The sequence below is a fragment of the Megalobrama amblycephala genome, linkage group LG9 (genome assembly GCF_018812025.1).
Source record: "Megalobrama amblycephala isolate DHTTF-2021 linkage group LG9, ASM1881202v1, whole genome shotgun sequence".
Lineage (NCBI taxonomy): Eukaryota > Metazoa > Chordata > Actinopteri > Cypriniformes > Xenocyprididae > Megalobrama > Megalobrama amblycephala.
In genome coordinates this window covers 22484675-22505832 of record NC_063052.1, presented here as the reverse complement: position 1 = coordinate 22505832, position 21158 = coordinate 22484675, and the positions used below count along the sequence as shown (strand labels likewise).

At 37.8% G+C, this 21158-nt stretch overlaps 3 protein-coding genes across 5 annotated transcripts; 1 reads left to right on the top strand and 2 right to left on the bottom strand.

The window, feature by feature from the left end:
• The first annotated feature begins 919 nt into the window (after positions 1–919).
• On the top strand, positions 920–2550 carry LOC125275327 (26S proteasome non-ATPase regulatory subunit 4-like). Its single transcript, XM_048202170.1, has 4 exons — positions 920–1166; positions 1571–1702; positions 1800–1852; positions 2068–2550. The coding sequence occupies exons 1-4, from the start codon at positions 1010–1012 to the stop codon at positions 2236–2238; spliced, it is 513 nt and encodes a 170-aa protein (XP_048058127.1). The 5' UTR covers positions 920–1009; the 3' UTR covers positions 2239–2550.
• Positions 2551–3618: 1068 nt separating this feature from the next.
• On the bottom strand, positions 3619–17738 carry si:ch73-347e22.4. Of its 3 annotated transcripts, XM_048202168.1 has the most exons (6): positions 17228–17736; positions 13417–13659; positions 12997–13308; positions 12619–12921; positions 12063–12512; positions 3619–3765 (listed from the first exon to the last, which is right to left on the bottom strand). In XM_048202168.1, the coding sequence occupies exons 2-6, from the start codon at positions 13612–13614 to the stop codon at positions 3748–3750; spliced, it is 1281 nt and encodes a 426-aa protein (XP_048058125.1). In that variant the 5' UTR covers positions 13615–13659; positions 17228–17736; the 3' UTR covers positions 3619–3747. The 3 variants fall into 3 exon arrangements, with proteins under 3 accessions (XP_048058125.1, XP_048058123.1, XP_048058124.1); XM_048202166.1 differs by lacking the exon at positions 3619–3765 and having other exon boundaries at positions 9153–12512; positions 17228–17738; XM_048202167.1 differs by lacking the exon at positions 3619–3765 and having other exon boundaries at positions 9153–12512; positions 13531–13659; positions 17228–17730.
• A 538-nt stretch (positions 17739–18276) lies between these two features.
• apoea (apolipoprotein Ea) lies at positions 18277–20644 on the bottom strand. The gene is made up of 4 exons (XM_048202169.1): positions 20490–20644; positions 20098–20248; positions 19659–19946; positions 18277–18798 (listed from the first exon to the last, which is right to left on the bottom strand). The coding sequence occupies exons 1-4, from the start codon at positions 20530–20532 to the stop codon at positions 18459–18461; spliced, it is 822 nt and encodes a 273-aa protein (XP_048058126.1). The 5' UTR covers positions 20533–20644; the 3' UTR covers positions 18277–18458.
• Between the last annotated feature and the right edge of the window lie 514 nt (positions 20645–21158).

The window sequence follows — 21158 nt, the reverse complement described above, 5'->3', positions numbered from 1 at the left end:
TCTATCTTGAAAAAAACTTATTGCAGCCATTGTTTAAATGGTTTATATTTCACCTACAAACTGAAGTAGAAATATAATTCTATTATTCTATTTTTGGATTAATAATAAACGTTTATTCTGGTGTTTAGGTGAAATGTATGAAATTAAAGTCTAAATAAGTAAAAAAAAAAAATAATAATAATATTTATATATATATATATATATATATATATATATATATATATATATATATATATATATATATATATATATATATATATATATATATATATATATATATATATATATATATTTTTTTTTTTTTTTTTTTTTTTTTTTTTTTTTTTCAATTTTTCAGCCAAGTGCATCCTGAATTTTCAGTCTCGGCCCAGAACGTTAATTTCGGTGCATCATTTCTCAAAATAGTTGAACACTAAAGCTCTGTGGTACTTTCGCATTGCTCTGTTTGTTTGTGCATGCCTTACAATTTCAGCAGCATTTCTGAATTATAACTTCCCCTACTTAAAGGGTTAGTTTACCCAAAAATGTAAATTCTGTCATTAATTACTCACCCTCATGTCGTTCCACACCCGTAAGACTTCCGGTTTGTTCTTGTGCATTATTCAGGTTAGGTTGAGCTTCTGCTTATGTTCGCTGGTCAATGTTTACATGCGAGTAAAAGCCTAAATTAAAATTTGTCCATCATATAAAGCGATTGAGTCTCTTCAGAAAATTTGGACTACACCGCTCGATTCATATGGATTCGTTTTCCAATCTCTTTATGAACTTTTTGAAGCGTCAAAGTGGTAGTTACAAAGGCAGTCAGTGGAAGGAAATCTGACAACATAAGATCTTAATTTGTGTTCCGAAGATGAACAAAGGTCTTATGGGTGTGGAACGACATGAGGGTGTGTAATGACAGAATTTTAATTTTGGGGTGAACTAACCCTTTAAACATTGATTCAGATGATCAAAGCAATTAGCAACAATTTTAGAATGTTTAGTGCAATCTCACTTGAAGTCTATTCTGATGACATTGAAAGGGGAGATGTTTATTCGAGTTGCTTTTGATATACAGGCACTACGTGTATCTATGGAGGAACAAAGGCAGAGGCAGGAAGAAGAGGCTCGTAGGGCGGCTGCCCAATCAGCAGCTGAGGCTGGCATTCCCTCCTCAACTGCTGACGGTAAAAACATGTATGGATCTTTGAAATAGTGAGGGAAGGATGGTGAGCACAGGGGTTCTGGGCAAGTAATTGGAAGATTGCAGGTTTGAGCCAAGTATTATGATTGGGCTGGTCAGCATGACCCAGTTCACCCCTGCTGGTAGATGCTGTAACTACACCATCTGGCAGCTAAAAGCATATTTCTCAATTCAGAGCCTTTCAAAAGCAAATATGTATTTTGCACAAAAAACACATTTCATTTTTTCTTATATTTTCTTTGCATCATTTAAATCATTTGATTTTTGAGAGCTCTTGAAAACATGAAATCAAATGTATTATGCAGAATCAGTTGATGCTAGTCTATTTCTTTTTTTCCTTAAAGTTGATTCTCATTGCAGACAGTCACTTTTATTCTCCCGTTTTAGAATCAGAGGAAGCTCTTTTGAAGATGTCTACCTCTCAGCCTGAGAGTGGTGTGGCAGCACTGCCAGACTTCAGCAGCATGACAGAGGAGGAGCAGATAGCCTATGCCATGCAGATGTCCCTGGCAGGTGGAGGTTTGTGCCTCCCTCTTGTACCTTGTTAATCTTAGAAGAACATACTTTGTGTGCATGACACAGAATGTAATATTGCTCATTATCCCTCTTATGTCAGAATTTGGAGAATCAATGGATACGGGAGCTCCAATGGACACTGCGGAATCTAAGGTAATTAAAAATAGTGTCTGCTGTGCTCATCACAGTCTCTGTAAACTAAAAAAAAAATTAGTTTGAAATTGCTGAACAGTAATTGACTGAAATTTTTTTTTTTTTTTTTTTTTCATTATAGTCTCAGGTCTTTTCCTCTTGACAGAACATTATTTATTCCCTTATATTCCAAGCTGACTTGTCTTTTCCCTTCCACTTTTTGACTAATTCTACAGGAAGAGGATGATTATGATGTAATGCAGGACCCAGAATTCCTCCAAAGTGTCCTGGAGAATCTACCTGGTGTTGACCCCAACAATGAGGCCATCCGCAATGCCATGGGCTCCCTGGCCTCTCAGAGTGGTAACAAACAAGAGGGGAAAAAAGATGAGGAGAAGAAGAAATAAATTCAACAGTGTTCTGTGACTGATTGTGATTGATGTACAAGCCATTTGACAATGAAAAGCAGAAATGACTTGAATTCAAGAAGTGGCCAGCTGAAGTCCTTATAAAAGCAGTTTTAGAAGCATATGGAGATGTTATCAGACATTAACTACCAAATTACTGCAATGTTGTGTGGTACCTCAAAAATTCACACATGGCTTGCTTTTTCCCCTTTTGCTCTGTGCACAATTGATTAAATATTTGATAATCCCATGCAAATGTAATCTGAATGGTTTTTGCTTTTTTTTCTATTGCCATTAAAATATTACATCTGATCAGAAGCCTTACAGGTCCTTATTTTGCTAAGAAATGTTTCACCTTGGCTTGTCGGATTTGACAATACAATGAAAATATTACACATGACAAGTAGTATGTTTTATTTAAGAAAAACTAATACAATGAAAAGCATATAATTCTTAAAGTAATATTTGCAAAAGCAAACATTTCCCCCAGAAATATTCTAATGTTCTCAAGATCTACACATTTCTTTACAATGTACAGTATATTTTGTTACATCCAGACATTCCCATATGAAACCTTTAGGTTAACCACCTCTCAATGTTACAAAATTTCAATTTGGAATGTTGAAAAAGACCAGTACAATTTTTACAGGGGAGGACTAGCAGGTTGTGTAGATATGCAGTTTTATTATAGCTATTTACAGATCCAAATCTCAGTCTCATTGAAGGCACAAATGAAGATATCAAGATGAAAAATGGGCAGTACAGAGATGACTTTAGATAAGGCATAGTGACATGACCCTTGCAGTACAGTCTCTAGGAATGGCTAGTGGGTAACAACTCTTTAAACTAAAACCTGAGGGTTCAAAGAGCATGTTAGAAGAAAGAGGTATGGTAATGCTCTTTTTTTCCACCCTCTTCACAAGATTATATATAATATATATATATATATATATATATATATATATATATATAAAAAAAAAAAAAAAAAACATTTTGCCAATATTTTCTTTAAACATGCAATAAAGTGTAAAACAGTGGGACTGGAAAACTGTCAACATTTGTTATAAACATTCATTTAAAATGTAAATACATGGGGAACCATTTACCTTCCAACATTATCAATGTACATATGTATCTCCCATTGCATGAAGTATATAATGTTCATAAAGGCTCAACACGCTGCTAAGTTTTTCAGTGCAGTCTGCACATTCAAAACTCTCTGACTCTTCATGAGCAGTTGTTTCCATCTCCATATCAACACTTGTCTCCACAAATCTAGATCTCCGATTCCTGAAGCTGTAATTACATTTACCATTTGCCATCTCCTTTATGCTTTCACTTAAATTTAGGTTGGTTGTTTCCTGACCTGATGTGGCCTGAGGTAGATGTGTGCTGTCAGACTGAGCAGTGATTTCACTGTTTGGAAGTTCAGGACTGGTATTCTGAGAGTCTGAGACCTCCTCATGTTCATCAGGGTCCAAATTAATGACTGGAATCTGTACTCTGCGACTAGGGGGCACATAGAGCCTGTCAGGGTGGGAATAAACATACAAGCTTTCATCATTGGGTATGCCATTGAGTTTGAGGTTTGATATATGATTCCTTCGAGTGGTGGATGGGGTAGATGTTGTGCCACTACAACAAGAATCTGACAATTTTGAGGTAGGTACTAATGTCGGACAGACATGTGTCTTTGCATCTCTGGAGTGCCGTATCTGATGAGCGTACAGCAAATCTCCCGTTGAAAAGCTAGCTCTACACCTCTTGCATTTGTGAGGAAAATCGAGTGGTTCTGATGGGATATCAGGGAGGGCCGGTCTATAGGATGTGGTGTGAGTTTTCAAGTGTTCCTTTAAGACTCTTGTATTTGTGAATGAGAGATTGCAAGGGAGACAAATGTGAGAGGTAGAACCATTGTGCAGAAGACTGTGCTTGATTAAGTTTGTTAAACTACTGAAAGTCTTAGAACAGACATCACATTTGAGACTTTTACAAAGTTTATGAGACTCACATTGGTGAGCATGTAAGCTTGCCTCCTGAATGAAGGTTTTGGGACAGAGCGGACAAGTATACGGACTCTGCCCAGCATGTTCGATCATATGTTCTTTAAAGGAGCTAAAGAAGTGAAACTGCAGATTGCACTGATTACAAGAGTAACGACGACTTTTTAGGCGATGACGTCGCTGATGTAGCCATAGTTTACTCCACCTTTCAAAGAACTGTCCACAATGTGCACAGGTATATCTGAAACCAGGAGCATGCATTTTCAGATGAGCACTCAAAGTCCTGTACTGCTCGAATCGCTGACCACAACGTGAGCACTTAAATTTCCAAAGACTTTGAGTGATTTCAATGCATTCTAGAGAGCTACTTGTGGAAGTACAGCCAACATCAGAATGATTGGGTGATTGAGCAATTGGGAGCTTGATGGGTGACTGGGTAGAACAAGTTTTAGGAAGTTGTGAAAGATCTGTCTCTCTTGTTTGTGTAGGTACCCCATCCATCGGTTGAGGCAGCTGCGGGAGTTGTTCTGAGCTGGTCTGCGTTTGGGAATTCAGCTGAAATCCTGTACTTGGCAGAGTCTGAGATGAGGTACACTTTAAAGGGTAGGCTTGGGTAACACTTTGCATTATTTCAGAGAGTGATGCACCACAAATTTGCTCCTCCCCACTTGACTGGCAACAAACCTCACAATGAACATTCATTTCTGAATCCTTTTCATAACACTGACCACAAGAAAAACAAATGTATGGGGGAGAACTGGTGTGTGTTTGAAGGTGAAGAGTGTATTGGCACCATTTCCTGAAAAGCTGTTTGCATATTTGGCACTTGAAGAATACTGGTGTGTTCACTTGACCATCAACTCCTTGACTTACAATAAATCCCTCAATGTTTCCGCCTGTCTCATCATTCTTCCTTGCAATGCAAGTTTTTGATGCCTGGTGCATCCTAAGTTCAGACAGGGCACCGAATGCATGACCACAGTGAAAGCAGGAGAAAGGGGTCTCGCCGGCATGGTCCTGAGAATGTTTTTTTAGAGCCTTCAGCTGGTTAAAGCCTTTTCCACAAATCGAACATGCATATGGTTTAACAGGCCAGTGACTTTTTTCATGAGCTGCGAGGCTTGACGATTTCCAAAACTTTTTCCCACAGTCTTTACAAGTCAAGGGCCTCTCCACTTCATGTGCTTGCATGTGATTCTGCAATTTGATGTGGTTTACAAAGTTTTTCTTGCAAATAAGGCACCCATAATTGTTTGGGGTCTCTGAACACACATCTGATGAAGTATTTTTGTTGCTCTTAATGGCCTTATGTGGTTCGCTGTTTGCTTTTGATTCCTGCAGGTGGATTTGAAAATGAAATAGCAAATCATCTTTCTGCAAGAATTTTTGGCTACAGCAAGGACAAGGAAAAGAAGTATCCTGTTTATGTACATTACGGTGAGACTTCAGTTTAGAAAGGTGAGCAAAGGTTTTTCCACAGATCTTGCATTTGTAGGGTTTGTCACCTGTATGAATGCGTTGATGAACGGCATATGCTGTAATGTGCCGAAAGGAAACACCACAGTATTTGCACGTCAGAGGTTTCTTCATTATTTCTTTAGGCTTGGATCTCACTGTTCTCTTATTAGACACCTTGTTTGGCATTACAACACATTCCTCACTATCCTGTGTGAAGCCATCCACTTTCTGTTCTGTAGATGTTTGAAATGTGTTTTCTATCTCAGGTGAGGTGTCAGGTATGTTTTCCCCTGACATTTCCATACCTAGTCCATCGGTTTCCTGAGTACATTTCAGCTCAATGTGTTCTGACTCCTTTTTGACCACATTGCTAGAAATTAACTCTCCACCAGAAAGTCCTGTATTATCAATAACCGCAAATAAATCATTTTCATTCGGCTCAGCATCATGTTCTTTGTACTTCTTGACTTCTTTCATTAAACTGGAGGACAGCTTAGTGGAAGAACTGCATAGGACCTCTGTTTTTGGTGTTATCTGACAGGTCCCTTCAGTTAGTGCTGGGAGCATTTCAACACTGCTTAGCTTGGTTTTCTTATTATCATTTTTCTCTGATGAAACTATACTATTTTGTTCCTCATTGGAGCATTCATTAGTTATACTAAACTTTGTGAGTAAACTTTCGGCTGGTTCAGAACAATCTTGTCTTTTGTTATTTTTGGCTTTTGTTGTTAATCTTTGAAGCTCTTCATGTTCAGTTACAAGATCACTGTGTGGTTCTTTAATTTTTCGTCTCTTCCGACCACGTTTTCCTCTTTTAACTATTTTAACTGTTGCCTTACTCTCAATCTTTATATCTGCCAGGACATCTCCTTCTTGTTTCTTCACTGTCCCAGGCATAGGCAAAGATGTTTTCCCTTTCTCATTGAAATCGTTTGTGAAATTTTGAGGGAGGGAATGTATATCTGCTTTCTGAAAACCTTTGACTGATGGTTCAGATGTTCTGCTGGACACTCTCAAGCTTGATAACTTAAGTCTTTTAAAGTTCTTCCCTTTTTTATGCTTATTTGCAGTGATGTTGTGTGACAAGTCATCAGTAGCACTCTGAAGGGATTCTGAGGGATCAGTCCCCAATTGTTTGGTAACCATTACATTATCCACTTTAATTACCCTTCTCTTTTTAAGGGGTTGGACAACTTTCTGCTTCGCTGGACTTGCAGCTGCTTTGACATTATTTTCTGTGCTGTCCTCAACAGTGTATTGGTTTTCACAATCAGCAAGCTGCATGGAACTGTAAAGAGTCTCTGTGCTGTCCTGACATGAAGTGAGATCTGAGATCTGGACAGATGGAGAGGTGTTATCTTCTAAATGGGCTGTAGATAACTTCTGTTTCTTGTTTTTAATTGAAGGGGGTCTTCCTCGTCTTGGTGACTTTTGCTTAACAGTGTACTGGCCTTCACAATCAGCAATTTGCATGGAACTGGAAAGAGTCTCTGTGCTGTCCTGACATGAAGAAAGATCTGACATCTGAACAGATGGAGAGGTGTTATCTTCTAAATGTCCTATAGATAACTTCTGTTTCTTGCTTTTAATTGAGGGGGGTCTTCCTCGTTTTGGTGACTTTTGCTTAACAGTGTACTGGCCTTCACATTCAGCAGGTTGCATGGAACTAGAAAGAGTCTCTTTACTGTCCGGACATGAAGAGAGATCTGAGATCTGGACAGATGGAGAGGTATTATCTTCTAAATGTGCTATTGATAACTTCCGTTTCTTGCTTTTAATTGAGGGGGGTCCTCCTCGTCTTGGTGACTTTTGCTTACTGTACTGGCCTTCACAATCAGCAGGTTGGATGGAATTGGAAAGAGTCTCTGTGCTGTCCTGACGTGAAGAGAGATCTGAGATCTGGACAGATGGAGAGGTGTTATCTTCTAAATGTGCTATAGATAACTTCCGTTTCTTGCTTTTAATTGAGGGGGGTCCTCCTCGTCTCGGTGACTTTTGCCTAGTGTACTGGCCTTCACAATCAGCAGGTTGCATGGAACTGGAAAGAGTCTCTGTGCTGTCCGGACATGAAGAGAAATCAGACATCTGGATAGATGGAGAGGTATTATCTTCTAAATGTGCTATAGATGACTTCTTTTTCTTGCTTTTAATTGAGGGGGGTCTTCCACGTCTTGTTGACTTTTGCTGAACAGTGTACTGGTCTTCGCAATCAGCAGGTTGCATGGAACTGGAAAGAGTCTCTGTGCTGTCCTGACATGAAGTGAGATCTGAGATCTGGACAGATGGAGAGGAGTTATCTTCTAAATGTGGTATAGATAACTTCTGTTCCTTTCTTTTAATTGAAGGAGGTCTTCCTCGTCTTGGTGACTTTTGCTTAACATTGTACTGGTCTTCACAATCAGCAGGTTGCATGGAACTGGAAGGAGTCTTTGCGCTGTCCTCACATGAAGAGAGATCTGAGATCTGGACAGATGGAGAGGTGTCATCTTCTAAATGTGCTAAAGGTAACTTCTGTTCCTTGCTTTTAATTGAAGGTGGTCTTCCTCGTCTTGGTGACTTTTCCTCAACAGTGTATTGGTTTTCACAATCAGCAGGCTGCATGGAACTGTAAAGAGTCTCTCCAAGCCTTGTATGACACTCAGCGATGTCTAAAGAACCCTGGGTTGACACATTTTCAACAAAAAAACCCAAATTAGTTTGTGTGCGGGTTGATTTTCTTGATTTCATTACTGCTTTGTCTGGAATAACTGCTGTCCTCTGTGAGCTATCAGAAATTTGAATTTGTGTGTCATTTTGAAAATCACAGGCAATTCTGTTATCATAAGATATATCTTTATGTTCCTCTTCTTTAACTGTTTGAGTTAACAGGCCTGCTATCTTCCTCTTCTTTCGTCCAGCTTTTCTACTCTTTGTTTTAGGGTTTTTTGTGGTTTTGAGGTCTTTAAGTTTACTCTCTTCCATGATTACATCTTTCTGATTAACCACATCACCATCTTTTTCAGGCTGCTGTGATCCTACAGTATGACCATCAGGTACTTTACAGAAATCTTGGATCTGTGTGAAGGTGACCGGGACACCTGCCCTATCTGATCCAGTGTTTTTCTCTTGAGACAAAGAAACATTAGCAAATTCATGCGTTTCCGCAACTTGCTTGGATTTTTTGGCTATCTTCTTAGCAACCTTCAAATGCTGGTCACAGCTGTCAACTTCTAACTTTTCAAAATTCTCAGAAGCTACCTCCCGCACAACAGATGGTGCATCTGACATTTTGTTCTCTCTCTGTGCCAGCTCTAGGAACTTGCTTTGTTCGTCAACTTCTTTTTGCACTAGCAATTGTTTCCCTTTTTTTTTCCTTGCCTTCTTCAGCAAGCTCTGAGAGCATGCGACATCTTCAGTAGTGATTAAAACCTGGTTTTCAACATGAGTTTCAGCTGATTCTTTCACAGCGTCTGTTTTTATGCAAGGGTCTTGTGTTGCATCCTTACCCAGAGATATTGGTGGAGGCAAAAGTTCTGGCAAAAGTGCAGAATGTTCAGCATAGTCCTCTGGTTGAAAATTTCGAACTTTTAGTGCTGATGTTTTCTTTTTCATATGTTTCTGTGTCATTTTTTCAGACCTTGAATTTGTATTTCTGTTTGAAACTAAATTTTCATGCTGTACAGTAGCTGGAAAAGACTGTTCTCTAATACTGCTGATTGCTTGGGTAACATGTGTTTTACGTTTAGTGACCTTTTTACTCTGTCTTTTTGTCTTCACTTTTATCTTCTTTTGGTTTAGAACTTCTGAACTATCAATTTCTGTTGTTGATGCAGAATCAAATGGATGGAGTTCTTGTTGCATTGATTGGTCAACTGCAGGTGTACATAGTACTCCACCTTGAATATCAGACATTTTCTTAGATTTTTTTGATGTGCTCTGAGCAAATGAAGTTGAAACACATTCAGTGTGCTGCAAAGTGGCTGTAGAAGTCTGCATGATGAAAAGAGCAGTTGCATGGTTGTCCTTCACTTCCTTTGTAACTGCCTTTTCCATAAGTCTTTCTTCTTTTAAAGTCATCTGTGAACTGGAGGCCACTTTGTTTGCACTAGGTTTCGAGGTTATTGCAACCAAATCTTCATGCTGGTTTATGCCGAGTATTTCTTCTGCCTCATTTTTGATTTTGGTTACAGTCTTTTTTCTGGGCTTTTTCAGTGTGTTGGTTTGTCTAAAACTGCTTGAAGAGTCAACCTCTTGAAGGTGAAACAGAATTTTCTTGTGTCATAAATGCTAATAAAGATGTGTCTTCAACCAAATTATCATTTAAATGGTTGTCATTTGTTTTTTTTCTAGAAAGTTTTTTGACTTTCACAATCTTTTCTGGATTCGAAACCACAATCGATGCAAGGTCTTCTAAAGGCAGTACAGTAACATCTTCCTTTTGGCTAGTAGTGGATGTTTGTGCCTCCATAAATTTGGTATTTGTCTTTCTCCTTTTACTTGATTTTTTTTCTGTGTTCTTTTGGCTAAAATCTGAAATGTCAGTTACTGTAGCAGACACAGAATCATTTGAAGAAATTGACTGATTCAAATGAACAGTTTCACAGTTTTCACTGACTGTGTTATGAGAAAAAAATTTGTCAAGTGTTTTTCTTGGGCTGAACCTTCTTATAGTTGGTTGCACAATGCTCGCATCAGATTCCGAGAGTGGATTCAAAACACTTTGAGCTTTTGTTTGGTCAACTGTAGGTTTATGTACTGCTTTACGTTTAATATTTGACAGTTTCTTTTTCAATGACTTCCTCGGTGTGCTGAAAACAACTGGAGACTCAACTTCCATTCCCGCAGTTGGAGCAGAAGCTGTTTGCTCCTGAGTGGCTGTAGAAGGTTGGAAGTCCAAAAGAGTAGTGTCACAGTCATCTGTTCTAGTAGCTTTCTTTACAGATCTTTTTTCTTTCATAGTCCTTGTGTTGGAAATCGCCATGTTTTCCTTAGATTTGGATAACGGTAAGGGAATATTCTCTTGTGGGGATTTTGATGCCTTGTTGATATCTGCTCTTTTCTTTTGCCTTGATTTCTTTGGGTTTTTCTGAGGGCTTAGAATGTTTGAAGATTCAGTCACTGAGGTTGAAACAGAATCTGATTTGACTCACAGAGTCTACTAAAGGCTGACTATTGAGCAGACTAGTTGCATGCTTGTCATTTTTGCCTTTAGAAGCTTTTATACCAGGTCTTCTCAGCTTCTGATGCTTCTTGACGTCCATTAAGTCTGCCTCAACTTCTGAACACGTGGGATCATGCGGATCACCTTTGCTTTGTAGTGTTAGTAGAGCATCATTTTCTGTTTGCAGTGTTTTCTTTTTTGTAGATTTTTTCGGTCTGCACTCAGGAATACTGAACTCTAATCCAGAGATGGCCTGTTGTATTATTGCTGGGTTACTGACTTCTTTCACCTGGATGGAGTCACTGACCTGAAAATGTGATGTACAGTCCTCTTCTGAGGACAAGACAGTGCTTTGAGACAAACACTGATTGCTAAATCTAGCAGATTTTTTTGCTTTTAAACCTAACCTTGTTCTGTTCTTCTGTTTCCTTCTAGAAACAGCCTTCTTATCGATCCTAGTGGTTGAAGATGCTTTTACCTGAGAGGTTTCAGAGCAGCTATGATCTGGTTTTTGTGAGGTCTCTGCTGTATCTTTCACTAGCTCAAGTTGTGTCATCCGCAGTTGTGAAGGACATAGTAATTTTTTTCTAGGTGAAGGTGGGTTTACACCATTTGTAATTAAGTCCTCTTCTTTCAGTGCAGTACTGTCATATTTAGTCAATGAAAAGTCTTGATTAGTGTCTTCACTTCCAATTGTGTCTGGTTTTACAGCACAGTCTGAGATTCCTGTTCCATACACAGAACAATCTCTTTTATTAGATTTGTGTATTGGTCCATTTAATTTCTCAAGTTCAGATTTTCTTCTTTTTCTTGATTTCTTACACTTTTGCAATGCTTTCTGTAGGTCAGGCTGAGAGGAGCAATTGATCCTTGAAGTGGGAGAAGGTGGAGCTGCATGAACATTCTCAGTAGGTGGAGGAATACTGCTTTCTGAAGTAATGTTGAGAAATGCGTTTTCATTTTTTTCAGGAGTTTTGTACCTTTTCATCACAAGGCAGAAGAACTGTACTTGGATTTAGTTTGCCACTTTCCCCTGGTTCTATCGGAGAATCCTTACATTTATAATCGAGGTGAATTTTGTTGGATACAGCAGTTTGATCTGGAACTGTCTCTGACCCTAAAGTAGAGTTATTAATTTCAGGGGCAGATTCTGTTTCCATCTTTAGACTGATTTCAGCATTATTTGTTGTAGTCTCAGAGACATGCAGATTGCTTGCGTTTACCTTCTTGTCTTGCACATCATGCTGTAAGGAATGATCCTGGTAATTAATTGAAGTGTTTCCATCTGTAATCTCTGCTTGGTGACAATCCTTTTGAAGATCAAGATGATGAAGACCATATAGATTAGATCCTTCAGGAACAGTTGTATTGTTTCCTGTTGCATGTTTGAAGCAAATATCTGTGCCTGCAGTTTTTTTTGGACTGACATCTTTGCGCGACTCAGATCCTTGTGTTGTTCCTTGGAGGGTGTGTTCAACAGACTGCTTGACCGAAGGAATACCTGGGAATATTTCACTTTTCACAAAACCTTCTGAAGAAGAAAAAGGAGTGTATGAACTCCTATTAAATCCTGGTAATAACCCTGGCTCATTTTCTCTGAATCCAGTCCTTCCAAGTTCCTCCTTTCCTAGAGATGATCCTACAGCTAATATGCTTGGCTCATCATTTTCCCCCTGCAAATAGATAAAATATGACAATAAATTGATTATTTGTTCTTTGATTGCTTGCATGCCGTTTTATAAAATCTACATTCAAAAGATTTTTGATATCAGCTCCTACCATTTCCAGAACATCTTTCTTTTTACTGATGCCATCTGACAACATTGAAATAAAGGAACCCGGTTCTTCTTTCATTCCTTGCTCATCCTGTCTCTCATTTAGGTTGGATCCTGCTATCTGATAGTCATCCCTTAATGTAAATTTTGCCTCAGTTTCAGGTCCTTTATATATAGCATTGAAGCCCATTACAGGGCCACATCCATCCATGGATAAAGTCGGTTCCATTTCCATTCCATTACTCATCTCTAGAGCATCTTTGATCACTGACGTCCAATTACAGTTTCCTTGGTCCACGTCTCGGTCCTGTGAAAAAAAATAATGGAGGTGACAATGGAGAAATAACATTTATTTTGGGTATGCGCTGTAGAGGTCACATACCTTTTCTTGTGGCACATATTGGGCACATCTGGGTGGAAACAAATGTGTGACACTAGCTGATGGTTCACACAAAGGGTCTTTCAGAAAATCTCTTTTTTCCCTTCTCTCCTCTATCTTTTCGTCCACTGCAGCACCAGGTTTGATGAGACAATGATTATTGGGAGAATACGAATATTTAACAGAATTTGTCGTAATTTCTGAGGAAGTTCCATGGTAATCTGGTAACAAAGCTTTAAATGCACCACTCATACAAGATGACAGCGATGACATGGGTTCTCCAGCAGCAAAGCGGTCTCCTATCAAGTCATTATCCTAAAAAAAAGAAAAAAGAAAAAAAAGAGATAGTTAAGTGTAGAAGTGAGGAGCTGGATGAAACCTAACAATGTTGCTATTCAGCCTCACAACTGATATATCACTTACCTTTGGCTGTGTTTGGAGCCAGGTACTGTGAGAGAACTCTTCTGCTCTTTCTCCATAATTTCCCTCAGTCATTACTTTATCATAATGTACAGAAATATAATTACTGTAACCTACCTCCTGATCTTCCCCTGCTATATTATAGGGAACCCTGCTGTTATGGCTTCCATGTTTATTCCATGGTGTTAACTCGCCATCCATGGTACCCAAATGGTTGATCTGATTTGAAAAGTTCTCATAAAATGCCTGTGAGGGGGAAAAATAGTTTAGATTTAGTTAAGCTTAGAAATTAGATTTAGTTTAAAGCTAAATAAATGCTAAAATTTTAGCAAAACAATAAATCAAAATATATTTTCAGAAAACAAACAAGGCAAAACATGATATAGTGTTAAACAAAACAAACATAGCAGAATTTTTATGCATATTCATTCCATTTCGTGCCACTATTATTGTATTTTCTACTGCACTTACTCATTCTCATTTGTCTGTTGTGCCTTTCTTTTACAAACAACGCCAACCGATCTTGTGTGACATTTGAATTCTCCACTATCTAATGTGTAACACAGTGCAGTGATTGGATTAAAAGAGCTTATTCTCATGAATAATACAGAGGAACTGATGTTGTACATGTGTACTCTCCAGCCACAGCAGCAAAGCATGAACGCATATACCTCACTTTTCGTGATGTTGATTCATCTTAGCTTTTTAAACCCAAAGATCGAAATAAGCTCAGAAAAATGAAAAAAAAAAAAACCACTTTTACTTTACTAATAAACATATACCCTGGTGTCACAGACAAGGCTTAAAAGGATAGTTCACCCAAAAATTATCCCATGATTTACTCACCCTCAAGCCATCCTAGGTATGACTATCTTCTTTCAGACGAACACAATCAGAGATATATTAAAATATAACCTGGCTCTTCCAAGCTTTATAATGGTAGTGAAGGAGGCGTGAGATTTTGAAGCCCAAAAAAAGTTCATCCATCCATTATAAAAGTGATCCACACGGCTCCAGGGGGTTAATAAAATCTTTCTGAAGCAAAGCGATGGGTTTTTGTAAGAAAAATATCCATATTTAAAACTTTATTGACTATAATAACTAGCTTCCGGCAGCGACTGTACGCATCGATTTATGGCGAAAGAGTTAACCTTTCACAAGATGTAGGATGTAGTAGTAGCATAAGTTTAGACGCCCCTGGCAGTTCAAACAAATAGGGCTGGGCAACAAAATCTAGATTTTCTTCCCTTATGTAGAAATTCTCTGACATTTATCTTTAAAAAATTCTTATTTTAGACTTCCAATTCATGACCAGTGTTTTGTTTTGCTCTATCCGCTTCCGCGTTCGTCAATGCATTATGCGTCGGGTCAGGGGTTACTCTTTCATCGCAAATCGATGCGTACGACCATCTGCCAGAAGCTAGTTATTATTAGTTTTAAATATGGATATTTTTCTGACAAAAACTCATCACTTCGCTTCAGAAGACCTTTATTAACCTTAAGGAGCCATATGGATTACTTTTTATGATGGATGAACTTTTTTGGGCATCAAAATCTCATGCCCCCTTCACTACCATTATAAAGCTTGGAAGAGCCAGAATATATTTTAATATAACTCTGATTGTGTTAGTCTGAAAGAAGATAGTCATATACACCCAGGATGGCTTGAGGGTGAGTAAATCATAGGATAGTCTAATTTTAATTTTTGGGTAAACTATCCCTTTAAGCCTAGTCCCACACAGAAAAAAAATGCATGTCTGAGCTGTTTTAACTGAAAGCAACTTGCACTGACATATCTTAATATTGTCATTGTTTTGTCTCAAGATGCACACCAGTAATGTTTTTTTCTAAGGCATATTAAAGCTGCAGTCCATAAGTTTTGCCTCTTTGTTGCCATCTCTGTTTGAAACCTGTTTGAAGCCGTGCATCGGCACAGCTCCTCAGTGGGAATGAATCTAATGTTTTGAGGAAAATCGGGGGTGGCTGTCAGTCACCGCACCGGTGGGTACTGTACTTCGGAATCACAGATTGTAGTCTTGGAAGTATGACCAAAATAAGAATTTTAATGGAAAACGTCATCTGAACTAGTAACAAATCTACCACTTTTGTTCTGACACACTGAGAAGAAGAAGAAGAAGAAGAAGAAGAAGGAAAAAAAAGAAAAAAAAAAAACAACCCCACAACACTAATGGTGATTAAATCTAACGTTTGCTTAGCTCATATCACATCAAACCATGCAATTATTATTGTTATACTTTATTCGCAAATTGCTAATGTTAGCAACATCAGCATTCGTAACTGTATTTGGTGAGTGAGAAAAGGCTATAAATGATCAGTTACCTGCAGCATCCTCACATGCATGCGTTATAGCCTACAAGCTGGGATTCCTTCTTTATGTAAACAGATGTGACATAATGACACAAAGACAAACTGCGGCATGCTTGAATTTCCCGCAGAAATCTACCAGTACCACTCAGATTAGAGGACATTATTACAAGCTTACCGTTGTGAATCGGTGAGGAGATAGTTTTGAACACTGGCTGGTTAAGTACTTGTTAAAAAAATGATTCTGCATAATTTTTAACCCCCAAAAAAGTTACTGACTGAAGCTTTAATAAAAGCTAAATGCCCTAATTGAACTAAGGACAAATCCTGGCTTAATCTAAGCCCTGTCTGTGAAACCGGGCCAATGAGTGCTATTGTTGTTTTCATTGATGTTCAACCAGAACATATCTGTTATCTCAATAAATGTGTTTTAGGATTTCGTGACCCTTTAAGTGTCAGAAAAAAAGAACACACTGCTAGACCTTACATTTTAGCAAATGAAGATGACCATCTTGACTGCTCCATACGGTTATAATACTGTCCTTTAATTTAATTAATTTGAATCTCCATGCCTGCACCTTCTCTGTTTTACATGGCAACATTCAAGTCTGAAACTGCATTCAAGTCTGAAACTGCCCCAACATTGAACATAGCCGACATACGGAGCAAGGAAGTAAAGGTAAGCCATTTTTTGTAACATCTTTGTTTCCATCCTTTTAACTAGAACTTCTATTCAATTTTAGTTTCAACTCAATTTTCTTAGATTTGTTTCTAAGATTTTTTGTTTCTCCAGGGTGCAAACGGATGAATTAATTCATTGATAAAAAAAAAACACAATTACGATTCTTATAAATATATATTTGTTGATGCCAACTTGTATACACCCAAAGTTACTTGTTTGGTTAAAAGATTTCTGTTACTTATGTAAAATTAAATATTAAACTCAGGCAGAAATTCAAACCAGGATTGACTAAATATGCATCCTGACAAAAGCAACTCCACAGATTATTATGTTAATAGAAAAATAAAATAATAATTAAAACATTTTTCGTTAGTATAATTCTAATAGTGATTTTTTTTTTTCATGTTAATTTTAAAAGCACATGGGGTGGAAGAATTTTAATGAACGTAACTAAATTGCTTGCAAAACGGGAGGGGGGATTCAGTGTGATCAGTTTCTTGTGCAGTCGACCGTAAAATATTCCCAAAAAGGCGTATACTTCTAATGCACAAATAGTAATTCGAAAGTTTTGTTTGACTAAGTTTGTTTGTCGCGCTTGAATCTTAGCTGTATGCTAACTTGCAAACTAAACCTTACTGGATTTATAAAAACATGCATGTAACACGACTTATCTGCATGTCCTGAAAAACCCCGTCTGTCGTCTGCACGATAAACACTTTAAAGCAGTTCTGGTAAGCATTTTTGTATTCTTTAATAAATAAATAAGTAAATCCAGTGGGCGAAATCACAGTGGGCTCGTGCACTTACCTATGCGGTCGGCGCCCTTAATCCATGGCTCGCTCGCGGTCATTTATCATTTAACGTACTGTTAGAAGTTAATCTCAGAGCGTTGTTACTGTACGAATAGTATTGTCGTGTAAATTATCTTTCGTGTTTAATACATTTGCTTATTTTCCTCGTGGTGGTCTGTTGTGGGGTTCTGGTGTATCCAAACACAACATCCGTAATAGACCGGAAGACCGAGAGGTCCGTGTGGTGTGGGAGACTTCTCGGGATTTCATTTATGTGTTGTACTGGAGAGTGCATAAAACTTATTGTTTTGGAAAATTGGAAACACCCACACAATATATCGTATTATATTATTAAGGTCAATGACAAATGATATTTGATATTAAACATCTAGTTCTAATTCTAGTTCAAAAACGTTCTAAGTTGGAATTGTTTTTATGTTGGTTTGAAAAACGTAGGCCTACATCTTCTAAAAAAAAAAGAAAAAAAGGGGATAGTTATCCCAAAAATGAAAATTCTGTCATCATTTACTCACCCTTAGGCTATGTTGTTCCAAACATGTATGCATGCCTTTTTTCTGTTGAACACAAAATAAGATATTTTAAAGAATGTCAATAACCAGACAGTTACACTATGTAACTAGTTCCTACTATGGAAGTCGATGGCAACCATCAATTGTCTGGTTATTGATATTCGCCAAAATATCTTTGTGTTCAACAGAAGAAAGAAATTCATGCGAGTTTGGAACAACAAAAAGGTGAGTAAATGATAACAGCTTTCATTTTTGGGTGAACTATCCCTTTAACATTTTAAAACACTGCTTATTTTATTAATTATAATAATAAAACAATGTGCTGAGCTACATATGCCAATATGCAGCCTTTTAATTTATATAAATATATCCGGACAGTTACATGGCTTGAATGATAAGATAATTCAGAAATTAAAACATGTTTATCATATAATTGTATTTGTAATTTATTTTTAAATAAATTAATAGATTCAGGAAAAAATAAGTAATGTCATTGACCAATGTACTAACAACATATGTATAACAAGGATACTCATTCTCATTGGTACATGCTGTTTTTATTTATTAAGCTTTATATTACATAGTCTACATCTGTAGCTACATACATGTGGTACTAATGGTATATTTCACTCTTTACCTTTACACTTTCAATACTTTAATTTCTGTAAGCAAAGTGAAAAAGTCAATCTTTTCAAATTTTTCTATGAGACCTCATTCTTATGCACTTGTTTTAAAGCCCTCCCAGACTGTCTCCAGTTGCTTCTGGACTTGAGAGACATAGGGCTCGAACCAATTTTGTAGCTCCTCTGCCTTATCCTGAACAGTGTTACGCATATTTTCTGTGGTCTTATCAAATTTCTCTTTGAGGTCCTGTATTTGTGATTCCAGTTTCTCTTTTATTCCTTCACCCTGGCTTCTCAGCAGTTCTCCCAGAGTTGTCAGCTTCTCTTCAGCACGCTGATGCACTGCAGTGAAGTAAGGCTCAAGACGATCCTTCACATCCTCCATGCTCTGAGAAGCACGAGAACGAACCTCCGCAAAGTATGTTTCCATTTTCCTTTAAATCAGAGGGACATTCAGAAAAATTATTACAAATTTAAGTTGTCATAGTTTTGTAGTGTAACTTTATAAATGCAATTTTTTATAAAATATATTTTGTAAATGTATATACAAGTTAAGTTTATTTTTTATTTTTATCTAAAAACTTGTTATGCTCGACTCAAAGCGGAGTGCCTGCAACCCCTTCAGCCGTGACTTATTCACGATACAGCACTAGCCTCGAGTACCTTATTGCTTTTATGAAACGGTTACCGAAAAATATGTATCAGTGCAACTTTTTATGAACTTTCACTAAAAGACTTCCTTCTGCCAGAAAAAAATAGTCCCTGACCATGAACAGCAACAGAAGTTACATTATTAGCCATTAGATGGCGGCAAAGACTGTCTTTGTGAGTTTGTCAGTCAGTAGCGAAGACTTTTACATTGAAAAGACTGAATTGTTGTGAACACGGAACAAGACGCAAGTGACAAATGCTTTGACTAGTGCTGTCAGTCATGGTAAAACCCCTTAACTGTTAAAAGGACAAGATAATACATCGGACATTTAAACAGATTTTTTATTATGAACATAGGACTGACCTGAAGGAAAATGCTAAATCTGAATGCAGGTAATAAACTCGCTCACTCAATCTCTTTCTCACAATACTCTTCTACATAATAGAGTAAGCTTCAGTGAATAATATCAACTGAGAACAAACAGTTTACGTTGCTAAGAGTGGTTGCTAAGGGTGTAGTGATACACAGAACCGTTGGGTGAAGCGGCCATAGTCATATCTTGAATAAAACACAGCTATTGACCAATCAGAATCAATCACAGGAACTAGCCGTTTTATAATTAAGTTTAATACCATGACTTACTTGTTGATCTCTTGGATGTCCTTGTTTATACGTTTCTTTAATTTCTTGGCATAGGTGTTGGCCCTGTTCTTGACATCTTCAGTGTTCTGTTGCACCATAGCCTGGAGCTCCTGGGTGTATTCAGTGACGCGATCCCTAGCTTCCTCCATGTGTGTGCGGAGTTTACTGGCCAGCAGTTGCAGATCTTCATTGAATTTCTGGGCAGTCTCCTGCGCATAGGGGCCCAGTTTGGAGTGCATGTCATCTTTATACATTTGCAGCTCCATCATGGTGTCACTGATCAGTGTGCTGCAAAGAATTTGAAAAGAATTTCAGTATCATAAATCAGCTTTCTTGAAACTGGACTTCAATTTCCACTCAGTCTCATCTTTTCTGCAACTTTGCAAATTGAGCTGCTCAGATGTTTGCTCTGTGGTGATGTTTTGTAGCATTTACTCACTCTAATTCTCTGCCGAGCTGGGTGGCCTTGATGTTGTCCCTCATCTCCTCAGCCCTAGAGGTCAGCTTAGACACATGGTTCCAGAACTGATCCACTGCCTCTTCCCAGCGGTTCTTTGGCTCATCCTGAAACAGGAAGTTCCCATGGCAGCCTGCAAAGTCAGAATGGAGCACAAATATTCTTTAGTGCTTGGAATATAATGCAGTTAGTACATTGTTGTAGATGCATCATCTGTACGGTCAAGGTCTCATTGAAAACCATCACATAATCCATTCAAATGATCTGTCGAAGCAATCTAAGAATGCTCTATGTATCAAATCAAACTATCAGCCTCTGCTGAGCCCTCTTATGGTTTGAATTTGTGAAGATTGGCATTGTTGATTGTTGCTTACCTGAAATTATAGCGAGAGCAAGGATTACAGCCACAAACTTCATGATTGGTTTTGGACAGTACACCAGACAGATCTTCCACTGTGTTCTGTAATGAGAGTTTTTGAAGCAGCTGGTATTTATATGACTTGGATCACAGTCATGTTAATAGCCATAATGTGACTATGAACAGGTGAATTGGCAGCCTGTGTCCAAAGTTCTTCTTTTCAGATACTTGTTTATCGCAGCATTCCATCCCACGTTGCATGATTAAGGTTCCAAAAGGACAAGATGTGCTATAATTCAAAATGGGTTTGTTAAAAATGAATGTGGTCCATTAGTTTGGGTGATCTTGCCACTTAAGTGAAAGCACAGAACCAGTGTCATATTTGAACATCAAGACAAATACATCAATAACATCAAAAACGTGTATTTGCATTGAACACAGTAACACAAAACAAGTGAAGCAGAAAAGAGATGGACCACTCTTTAAAAAGTAAGACAGTAATGAAATTCCTAAATGTTAAAAATGGTATTATTTCATTATTATGCAACAAGACATTTGCTACTAAAAAAACATCTTGCCTTGCATGATTCAAGGATCAAAGCTTATCATTTATCTCTCTTCTAATTACCATTTTATCACTTTGTACTTCACATTCACCTCATTTGGAATAAGCATTGTAATGCTT